Source organism: Hemiscyllium ocellatum, unplaced genomic scaffold (assembly GCF_020745735.1).
Source record: "Hemiscyllium ocellatum isolate sHemOce1 unplaced genomic scaffold, sHemOce1.pat.X.cur. scaffold_633_pat_ctg1, whole genome shotgun sequence".
Lineage (NCBI taxonomy): Eukaryota > Metazoa > Chordata > Chondrichthyes > Orectolobiformes > Hemiscylliidae > Hemiscyllium > Hemiscyllium ocellatum.
In genome coordinates, this window is record NW_026869144.1 from 118,003 (window position 1) to 130,043 (window position 12,041).

The 12,041-nt window shown below is 40.6% G+C and overlaps 1 protein-coding gene across 4 annotated transcripts in view; it reads right to left on the minus strand.

Annotated features, from left to right (window-relative positions):
* Positions 1-4,605: 4,605 nt before the first annotated feature.
* LOC132814029 (zinc finger and BTB domain-containing protein 39-like) overlaps positions 4,606-12,041 on the minus strand; it is a 153,158-nt gene continuing 145,722 nt past the window's right edge. For all 4 annotated transcript variants that reach the window (XM_060823350.1, XM_060823349.1, XM_060823348.1 and 1 more), the window contains one exon: positions 4,606-6,916. In XM_060823350.1, the coding sequence (XP_060679333.1) occupies positions 4,677-6,815 (2,139 nt within the window). In that variant the 5' untranslated portion in view covers positions 6,816-6,916 and the 3' untranslated portion in view covers positions 4,606-4,676. The remainder of the gene's footprint in view (positions 6,917-12,041) is intronic.

Consider the following 12,041-nt stretch of genomic DNA (forward strand, 5'->3'; position numbering starts at 1 on the left):
AGATGACTACATATAACTCATGTAAATACAACAATCTGATCTTGTGCCTTCTTGTGTTTCTAATCCACTGTCTATACACTTTTGTTACCAGTTCATAAGTACTTAGAGTCATAGAGATGTACAGCGTGGAAACAGTCCTATCGGTCCAATCTCTCCATGCCGACCAGATATTCCAACCCAATCTAGTCCCACTTACCAGCACCTGGCCCATATCCCTCCAAACCCTTCCAAATGCCTCTTAAATGTTGCAATTGTACGAGCCTCCACCAGTTCCTGTGGCAGCTCATACCATACACGCACCACCCTCTGTGTGAAAAAGTTGCCCCTTAGGTCTCTTTTATATCTTTCCCTTCTCACCCTAAACCTATGCCCTCTAGTTCTGAACTCCCTGACCCCAGGTAAAAGATTTTGTCTATTTATCCTATCCATGCCTCTCATAATTTTGTAACCTCTACAAGGTCACCTCTCTGCCTCTGACGCTCCAGGGAAAACAGCCCCAGCCTGTTCAGCCTCACCCTGTAGTTCAAATCCTCCAATCCTGGCAACATCTTTGTAAATCTTTTCTGAACCCTTTCAAGTTTCACAACAACTTTCTGATAGGAAGAAGACCAGAACTGCACACCAATATTCCAACAGTGGCCTAACAAATGTCCTGTACAGCCGCAACATGACCTCCCAACTTCTGTACTCAATACTCTGACCAATAAAGGAAAGCATACCAAACGCCGCCTTCACTATCCTATTTACCTGCGACTCCACTTTCAAGGAGCAATGAATCTGCACTTCAAGGTCTCTTTGTTCATCAACACTCCCTAGGACCTTATCATTAAGTGTATAAGTCCTGCTAAGATTTGTTTTCCCAAAATGCAGCACCTCGCATTTATCTGAATTAAACTCCATCTGCCACTTCTCAGCCCATTTGTCCATCTGGTCCAGATCCCGTTGTAATCTGAGGTAACCCTCTTCGCTGTCCACTGCACCTCCAATTTTGATATCATCTGCAAACTTACTAACTGTACCTCATATGTTCGCATCCAAATCATTTATGTAAATAACAAAAGGTTGAGGACCCAGCATCGATCATTATGGCGCTCCACTGGTCACAGGCCTCCAGTCTGAAAAACAACCCTCCACCAACATCCTCTGTCTTCTGCATTTGAGCTAGTTCTGTATCCAAATGACTAGTTCTCCCTGTATTCCAAAATATCTAACCTTGCTAATCTAACTCCAATGGGGAGAACGCCTTACTGAAGTCCATATAGATCACATCCACTGCTCTGCTCTCATCAATCTTCTTTGTTACTTCTTCAAAAAACTCAATCAAAGTGAGACATGATTTCCCACGCACAAAGCCATGTTGACCATCCCCAATCAGTCTTTGCCTTTCCAAATAAATGTATATCCTGTCCCTCAGGATTCCCTCCAACAACGTGCCCACCACTGAGGCCAGGCTCACTGGTCTATAGTTCCCTGGCTTGTCCTTACCGCCCTTCTTAAAATGTGGCACCACGTTTGCTAATATCCAGTCTCCGGCATCTTATGTGTGACTATCAATGATATAAATACCTCAGCAAAAGACCCAGCAATCACATTTCTAGCTTCCCACAGAGTTCTCGGTAAAATAGCTTGTTTGACATCTTCATAATCTCTTGACCCCTCATCTGACAGCGTCACAAATACGTCACTAGCTCTGCCTACCAATTTAGTCTCAACTGGCATTACTCATAAATCCTTGGACTACTCCAACTGCCGAGCCAATTCTTCAAATGCAAAAAAGGTTCAACATCTTTATCATCAAAATCATCTTTATCATCAAAAACCCATTCCCCCACATTTACCCCTTCACCTAACACTACGGGCAATTTAGCATGGCCAATCCACCTGACCTGCACATTTCTGGACTGTGGGAGGAAACCGGAGCAAACGAAGGAAACCCAAGAAAACACGGGGAGAATGTGCAAACTCCACACAGTCAATCGCCTGAGGCAGGAATTGAACCCAGATCTCTAGCGCTGTGAGGCAGCAGTGCTAACCACTGTACCATCATGCTCCCTGTTAATCTCCATCCTGTTAACTTGACTTTGCTAAGTTGCAACTTCGCAAGTTCAAATTCTTTTTCCCTCTCCCTTTCTTCTCTTTGCTCAGCTAAGAATCTTCGTTTTCTTTCCCCCTCTCTCAGCTCAGCGAAGTACCTTCTCTTTCTTTCTTTTTCCTCTCTCTTCTTGCTCTCTCCCTTTTTATTTCTAACTCCATTTTCATTAATTGTAATTTAAATTTTTCTAACTCTACTGTTACTCAATTACAATTTCAGCTTTATCTTTGGTTTTGGATAAACCCAAATCTAACCTATTTGCTTATTATAACAGTAAGATCTTTTTTCTTCCTTCTAAAATTTCTTGGCAAATTTGGGAATCATCTTCAAACTCTAGAGCCTCTTTAGCAATTTTAAGAGCCATTTTTTTCACTTTTAGTTTAATCAACCACAAGTATTTGAAATTAAACATTCTCACCTACATTTTATTTAAAGATCTAGGACACCAATCAGCAAGTGTTTAAATCTATCGGGCTTTCTTCGTACCCAAACTCTCAGACTGGATCCATCTAAATCTAAATCCCATTCTACAGCAAATACCAATCTGTTAAAACCCCCGAATAAGTTTTACAAAAATTAAAATTTCAAAACCAGTCAGCTGTGTATATTTTCCTCTGTATTTTCCTTTGTAATTTTCCTGCTTTCTTTTCTTCAATCTTCAGCATTACAGATTTTATATGAAAAGGTACCATTCAGAGTGCGATTCTGTTGGTGCTCTTCGCCACTCTGGTTAACTGTTCTAAATGCCCAAAAATATCAGACCTCATTGTTTGAGGCCATCCAAAAATAGTAAAGTTCAAATTCAATTGGATTTTGGTAATTTGGGGCATAATTTAAACTGGTTGGCCAAATACAAATTTGTAGTATAACACAGCATCGCAACTTTAGCTATTTGTTTTACTACCAAAAATTACATTTTTAAATATTCAGCACACTATGTCCCCTTCCATGTCCGTTCAAACTACACAATCTCTTAAAGGTACAGTACACACCTACAACTTCATAACAATACTCTAACCAACCTCATATCATACCAAATTTTGGTGCAGTTGAGAATAAAAAAGGTTATCTAAGTGTATACGGCATCATGATCAATTGCCCAATCAGTTGAGAAATGTTAGATTAATGAAATATTGCATTTTAGTAAAGTAAACCTGGACAGTATCTCCACAGTTAATAGCAGCTGGGCTGCTGGCTATGATGGGGCTTTACTCATCCCTCTCCTATGCTTTTACTGATATAGTGCTGGGGAACAAAGAACAAGGAAAATTACTGAACAGGCCCCTCCAAGTCTGCACTGAATCAGATCCTCCATCTAAACCTGTCCCTTTTTTCTAAAAGTCTGTCTCTCTCTGCTCCCTCCCCACTCGTGTATAACTAGATAAATCCTAAGTGACACCACTGTACTGGCCTCCATCACCTCTGCTGGCAACACGTTCCAGGGTACCTACTGTTAGGAACCAACCTCAGTGTAAAGAACTTCCTACACATACCTCCCTTAAACTTTTCACTCTCACCTTGAACTTGTGACCTTCTAGGAACTGACTCCTTCATTCTGGAAAATTTTTTATTATACCTCAATCAGGTGTCCCCTCAACCTCCATCTTTCTATTGAAAATCATCCTAATCCACTCAACCCTCTCTTCATAGCTGGCACCCTCCATACCAGACAACATTCTGGTGAACCTCCTCTGCACACTCTCCAAAACTTTCACAGTCTTTTCATAATATGACGACCAATTTATTTGATAAGAGAGACATGAGGTGTTGGTTCATAGTTTCTGATGCTGCAGATAGACAGGGTGGTTAAGAAGGCAATTGGCACATTTTCATTGGTTAGTGCACTGTTTATTGGAATTGAGACATAATGCTGTGCTATACAAGACATTAGTGAGTCCATGTTTAGAAAACTACAATTCTAGTTACTCTGCTACAGGAAGAATGTTGTTAAACAACATAGTGCGCAGAAAGGATTTACAAGAATGTTGCTAAGACTGGAGTGTCTGAGTTATAGGGAGATGGGATAGGCTAGGATTGTTAACCCAGAATGTCATGGGCTGAGGAGTGACCTTAAATGGGTTTGTTAAACCTAGGGGTACAAGTAAGGTGAATAGCCTTAGGTATGGGAATTCAAACAAGAGGGCACAAGTTAAGGTGAGAGGGAAAATATTCAAATGGGATCTGAGGGGCAACATTTATCAGAGGATAATGTGTTACAGATGAGGACCTGTTTGAGGAAGTGGCAGAAGCCGGAAGAATGATTACATTTAAAAACAGTAGGACACGTGCATGGATTAAAACGATTTAGAGAGATAAGAGCCAAATGCAGGCAAGGATACCTGAGATGAGTAGAACCGACAGCTCTATTTCTGGAATGTCTGAGTCTTATGACTCTATAAATAAATCAAAATCTCTATGATCAAGTTGCTAACTCTTGAAACATTCTGTCAACCATAAGCTCATTATAAATCTGATCTTAGTGTTGAACATTCCACTGTACATTAAAATGAGGCTTTATTTGAAGCTTATTTCTGAATACAGTTTTTCATTTCAACAATGGAACTGATTCCTTTTCGAGTAAGGGTTAGTCCATCATCTTTACTGACTGTTTGGAATGCACGATGTACATGAATGTCTGTGCAATGTTAAAGTCAGGAGGTAGGCCCCCATCTTTGTGCATCTCCACATGTTTAATCATAAGGTTCAAGGTGGGACAATACTTCTGGCAAACCGTGCAGCAATACATAAGGGCACCTGAATGGGTCTTTAGATGGTTTTTGACAGTCGATCGCCCCCTGAAAAACTTGTGGCACAGCTTGCATTCATAAGGCTTCTCTCCTGAGTGGATTCGGAGATGATACTGAAACTCACTAGAATGGGAAAACCTTTTTCCACAAAATTCACATTCATACCAGTTCCCTTTGGAGTTGGCTTTGCCTTGGTTTGAGGGAAGGGTCAGAAGGGTCTCTTGGTGTACACCAGGCACATGTCCATCACTTGTAGACTCATCTGATGGTGATGTTGTTAAGGTTTTTTTGAGCCACTGGTGTGCAATAGTTAGACCTTTTGTGCCATCCAAGTTATTCCTCTTATGTATCTTCACATGGTTCTGATAAGATGCTTCTAACCGAAACTTTCTACAACAGAAATTACATTCATATAAATACTCCATACCCTGGTGAGAAGCCATATGTTGCTCTAGAACAGTTCGGTCTACAAAGCTATTACCACATACAGAACAGGAAAAGATTGATACATTCATGTGGGATAAAACATGCCACATTAGGCTACAGACTGATCTATATGGCTGTTCACAGACACAACAGGAGAGACTTTTCATGTCAAGATGGGAAAGGATATGGTCTTTCACAGCAAGATAGTCTTTAGTCACTGTCTTTCCACAGACAGCACAAAACAGTTCCGTGGGAGAACCACCAAAATTAGCTTCAGCAGGCAGGATGGTATTTGGTTGGACAATAATGTTAGCATCATGTGGCTTCCCTTTCCTGTGTCCAGCCACTTGCCACTGTGTTACAAATTTCATTTCACACATGTCACACGAGAAGAGATAAATTCCAACGTGAGACAAAACGTGGGTGATTCGAGAGCTCCTATCAGTGAACTTGGCGCCACACACAGTACACAGCCCCTCTTTTGCATCAATGTGGAGTTTACCGTGTTGCCTAATCATTCCTATTTTGGCTGGCAAGACCTTGCCACACACCTGGCATGGCATACTCTTACCTTCATCATTACTATCCTTAACACAGACAAGATTGTCATCTTCACTGTCATCTGTTAACTCGATTATTTCTTCAGAAGGACCTCTGCTCTCTTGATGGTTATCAAAATTAAGGCCATCCTGTTCAATACCATCAAACTGCATGCACTCCATTTCCTTCATTGATTGAACCTGGAGGTCGACATTGTTACTGACACAGGAATTACTACTCTCTTTGAGAGATTCTCCAGTGACCAGTAAACTGGTTTGATTATAATATCCATTACTCTGTATTTCATACAGCTCACATGGGCCTTTATTAGGAGTCAAAGGCACATTCTCACTTGTTGTGGATTGGCTGTATTCCATCTCCAGGTTATCTTCAGTTTTTGTTGACTGTTGGTACATCACTGGCATACTTGGGCCATTTTCATTCACAAGATTTCGTTCTTCACTTTTAAATCTCTCTCCTACTTCAACCTGCATTATGTAACTTCTGTTTTGACAAAATTGTGGGCCTGGGCCCCTGGAGTCTGACATGGGGGTGTTTTGGTCATTTGAAGCCCCAGTGAGAGGTGCATAGCCTTCGGGTGATTGATCTGTTGGTTTGTTGGTTTCTGTCTTTTCCAAGTCAGGAAAGGTGGAGTAGCAAGCTTTCAGAAGATCTTGCATTCCCAACTTCTCCGCCATCTCATAGATAACACCAACATTAATGAGATCAGTAAAAAGCTCAGCTGTATAGATAAAATTCAAGATTCTTTCAAAATTTGCCGGGGTGATGAAGTCTACCACGTATGTTCTTGCAGTATTAACCTCAGAATTCAGAAAGAGCTTCTGGAAGTAGCCAGCAGCACATGCAAGTACTGATTTGTGTGCTGAAAATGTCCTGTTGCCAACCATGATGATTACATCACACATGGTTTCGGACAGCCTAAACTTATTAAGTTCCTTAAGAACATTATTAGGGTGGTCAGCACTGTGTAGTTTAATTCTCATACCCATTTCTGTTAGTGATTTGGCAACTTCCACTAAAGTCAAATTGACAGGCCAATAAAGTACTTTGCTTTACATAGTTCCATGACTGTTATCTTGTATAGACAAGCCTGCAAATGAGAATAGTTAAATCAGTTTGAATACAAGATTTTACAAACATAATATCCTTCAAAATTTTATCTAACTTTTCATTCCAATTCAGCAATTTAAATCAAATCTATAGAATTAACAGGCATCAGGAACATGACATGAATTTGCATGCTTTTCTTAACATTGTGAGAATGATATGGTGTATCATCTGTGGACTAGTAATCCACTATCCGTGAATGTACTGGGACATGACCTCAAGTTTCAGGATAGTAGACAGTTAATTGTGAATTCAAAAGAAACTTAAATCTTAGCTTAAATGACTATCATGGAATCTCTACAGTGTGGAAACAGGCCTTTAGGCCCAACAAGTCCACAACAACCCTCTGATGGCAACACAAACTCTATTATATTACTATATATTTGTCCTGTCCACCAAATCCCCATCCCATCCCTGAATACTAAGGACAATTTAGCCTGGCCAATTTTCCAGCACTTTGTTTTTATTTAGGACTTCCAACATCAACTGTATTTATTTTTATTTAGACCACATTTGGTGGTGAAGAACGCATATCACATTTACCAAATATCCTTTAGACAGTAAATCTGCTGTTTCGTTCATTCTTGGTGATGATATGTTTGACTTTTGAAGACTGAATGGTCAATAAGGCACTAACTTGTATCAAAATTGATAGAATGTCAAAGAAAAGGAAATAATAAATCAGTTGACATCACTGCAGCTTGTAAACTCAGCTCTGCACACCAAGTAAAGTTCATCTTACTAAGTGGCACAGTGGCTCAGTGATTAGCACTGCTGCCTCACAGTATCAGGGTTTTGATTCCAACATTGGGCGACTGTATGAAGGTTGCACATTCACTTGGTGTCTGTGTGGATTTCCTACGGGTGCTCCTATTTCCTCCCACAATTCAAAGATGTGCAGGTTGGGTGAATTGACCATGCTAAATTGCCCATAGTGTTCAGGATTGTATGGGTGAAGTGTGTGAGTGAGAGGTAAATGCAGATTAATGGGGAATGGGTTTGGGTGGAATACTCTTTTGTGGCTCAGTAGGGACTTGTTGGGCCGAAAGGCCTGTTTCCACACTGTAGGGACTCTATGATTCTATTATAACACTTTGAGCTAGTACTAAAGGAGATTCATGGACTGGTCAAATCTCAAACTAACTGTTCACAGAATTCCATCGTCATCATCATCCCTGAGTGTGTTCTGTCCTGTAGGGCTGATAGACCAAACAAAAGTGGTGGTACAAGGGAAGGCAACTGAGACAGAATTTTCAAAAACATTTTCAACATTGACTGACTGCAGATACTTTGTTCTAAAAACTACTTGAAGGACGTACAGTGTGAAGCAAGAGAAAGGATTGTAACCTGAATGTTAGAATTCAAAGTTAATCACCAAGATCAGTAGCGTCACTGCTGGCTGAGTTGACTGAGTCCTAATGGACATAATTGTAGGATTGGGCAAACAAGAAACTAGATGACCCAGTCTCACAAATTTATCTATTCAAGCAACAATAGGAGATACCACCATATAGTAATATGGAGGTGAACATCTGCCTTCATCATAAACTGCAAACTAGCAATTAACCATAATATGCAAATTCATGGTATGGCATATCAACATTTTCTATTACAATAAATGGTTTACTGAATGGCATAGGAATGTTTTATGAATAGCACCAGGCACAGCCCAAAATGTAATGTCAATCTGCAAAGCTAAAAATTAGTATTATTTATGTGGCAAAATCCAAATATTGGATAAGTGGTTCCAAATCAAGAGATCAAATTAAGCACTGCAGACTGAAGTCACCCTAAATATCTGCTATATCCTTACAGTACACTTCCCTACATTTCCTGATTGATGCTGTCACCAACCTCACATTCCTGGTACTGCTTCCGGAATGCACTCCAGTAAGCCAGTTTGACCTCCAATTTGATAGAAATGGTAATTGGAACTGCTTCATATCATACAGTCATGGAGATGTACAGCACGGAAAGAGACCCTTAGGTCCAACTAGTCCACCGCAATCAGATATCCCAATCTAATCTAGTCCCACCTTCCAGCACTTGGCCCATATCCCTCCAAACCCTTCCTATTCATATACCCATCCAAATGCCTTTTAAATGTGGTAATTGCACGAGCCTCCACCACATCCTCTGGCAACACATTCCAGACAGGCACTGCCATTTGCATGAAAACGTTGCCCCTCAGGTCTTTTTTATACTTTTCCTTTCTCACCCTAAACCTATGCCCTGTAGTTCTGGAGTCACTCACATCAGGGAAAAGACTTTGTCTATTTCCTAAATCATGTCCCTCATGATTTAATAAACCTCTGTCACATCACCCCTCAGCCTCCGATGCTCCAGGGAAAACAGCCCCAGCCTGTTCAGCCTCTCCCTGTAGCTCAAACCCTCCAACCCTGGCAACATCCTTGTAAATCTTTTCTGAACCCTTTCAAGTTTCACAACATCTTTCTGATAGGAAAAAAACCCAGAATTGCACGCAATATTCCTACAGTGGCCTAACCAATGTCCTGTACAGCCGCAACATGACCTTCCAACTCCTGTACTCAATATCTCTGACCAATAAAGGAAAGCATACCAAACGCCTTCTTCTCTCCTATCAACCTGCAGCTCCAGTTTCAAGGAACTATGAACCTTCACTCCAAGGTCTCTGTTCACCAACACTCCTTAGGACCTTACCATTAAATGTATGCCTTCTGCTAAGATTTGCAGCATCTCACAGTTAGCACAGTTGCCTCACAATGCCAGGGACCAGAGTTCGATTTCCACGTTGAGTGAGTGTCTGTGTGGAATTTGAACATTCTCCCCATGCCCTGCGTGGGTTTCCTCTGGGTGCTCTGGTTTCCTTCCACAATCCAAAGATTAGCACGTATGGTGAATTAACCATATAAATTGCCCATAATCAGAGGTAAATATAGAGTAGGGGAAAAAGTCTGGGTGGATTTGTTGGGTCGAAGAGCCTGTTTTTATACTGTAGGAAATCTAATCTAATCTAATATGCTTTTTTCTTTTTCTTAAACAAACACACAATTTCTCCAGTCATCCAGCATTCCCTCCACCTACCAGCCTTTTCTTTCACCCTAACAGGAATATACTATCTCTGGATTATTGTTATCTCATTTCTGAAGGCTTTCCATTTTCTAGTTGTCCCTTTACCTACAAACATCTGCCCCCAATCAGATTTTGAAAGTTTTTACCTAATACCATTAAATTTATTCCTTCAATTAAAACTTGAACTTTTAGATCTGGTCTATCTTTTTCTGTCACAATTTTAAAACTATTAGAATTATGGTCGTTGGCCCCAAAGTGTCCTCCCACTGACACCTCAGTCACCTGTCCTGCCTTATTTCCCAGAGTAGGTCAAGTTTTGCACCCTCTCTAGTAGGTACATCCATGTACTGACTCAGAAAATTTTCTTAACAAATTCCTCTCTATCTAAACTGTTAACACTATGGCAGTCCCAGTCTATGTTCGGTAAGTTAAAATCCCCCACCATAACTGCTGTATTATTCTTACAATAAGTGAGATCTCCTTACACATTTGTTTCTCAATTTCCCTCTGACGATTAGGGGGTCTACTATACAATTAAGAGAAAGTGAGGACAGCAAATGCTGGAAATCAGAATTTAAAAATGGGTTGCTGGAAAAGAGCAGCAGGTCCTGATTCCTGAAAAAGGGCTTATGCCGAAACGTCAATTCTCCTGTTCCTTTTATGCTGCTTGACCTGCTGCGCTTTTCCAGCAACACATTTTTAAGGTCTATAATACAATCGCAATAAGATGATCATCCCTTTCTTATTTTCTTAATTCTACTCAAGTAACTTCCCTGCTTGTATTTCTGGGAATATCCTCCCTAAGTATGGCTATAATGTTATCCCTTATCAACAAAGCCACTCCTCCTCCTCTCTTACCTCCCTTTCTATCCTTCCTATGACATGTGTATCCTGGAACATTAAGCTCCAGTCCTGTCCATCCCTGAGCCACATTTCTGTAATTGCTATGATATCCCAGTCCCATTTTCCTAACCTTGCTCTGAGTTCATCTGCCTTCCCTGTTAGGCTTCTTGCATAGAAATAAACACAGTTTAATTTATCAGTCCTACATCTTACAACCACCTGATGAAGGAGCAGCTCTCTGAAAGCTATAAACCTTTTTGACTATAAATGCTTTGTGTTTTTTTTAAGCTTTCTTGGAGTTAATCCATGTTCCTTACTGTATCTGTGGCTTTTCTCCCTTCCTATAACTGCCATCTATCACACCCTTACTCTTGTAAATTCCTCGCTGTGTCTAACTATCACTCCAACTGATCCATTGAATCTGACAGGATTTGTAACCACAACATTTATTGCAGAAATAATCGTCAGTAACCCTTAAACTCTCCCAAAACTCTCACATCTGACAAGAAGAGCATATCACTCTACTGAAGGCTCCTTCCAATCTGCAGATCCAGAAAATAGAACCATATTATTGCTCTACAAAGCACTGGTCCAGACTAACTTAATACTTGTGGCTTATGTTTTTAAAATTTAATCAAGAGACATATCAGAACAAAAACATATAATCAAGAACCCTTCTACTTACTAATGTAGATTTAATGCTAGATTATACTTAAAAAACTATTTACTTAGCTGTTTCTGTGCTGTGACCTCTCCCAAACAAATTCCTCCAAGATCAATTTTGAATTTCACTGTTTGTTAAGTTTTCAATGCTCAGTGATACATGAATTCACACAGCAAAGGCAGTAAGTTTAGATACCAAGTCCAATGATTTGAAGCCTTGGGTGTTTTCCATCTTCACCCAAGCATGAATTTGTGACCAGGTAGTCATGGAAGGAATGGTCTTTGCGGAAGGGAGAAATGGGTGGGGAGGAAAATATATCCCTGGTGGTGCGGTCTCCTCTACATTGAGTAGACTGGACGCCCCCTAGCAGAGCACTTTAGGGAACATCTCTGGTACACCTGCAGCAATCAACCCCATGGTCCAGTAGCCCAACATTTCAACTCCTCCTCCCACTCTGCCCCTCGGCATGTCCTCACATGCAGGTATACTCCTCCACTGTTGCTCCCTCACCACCCGACACCTCATCTTTCGCAATAAAATACTTAGA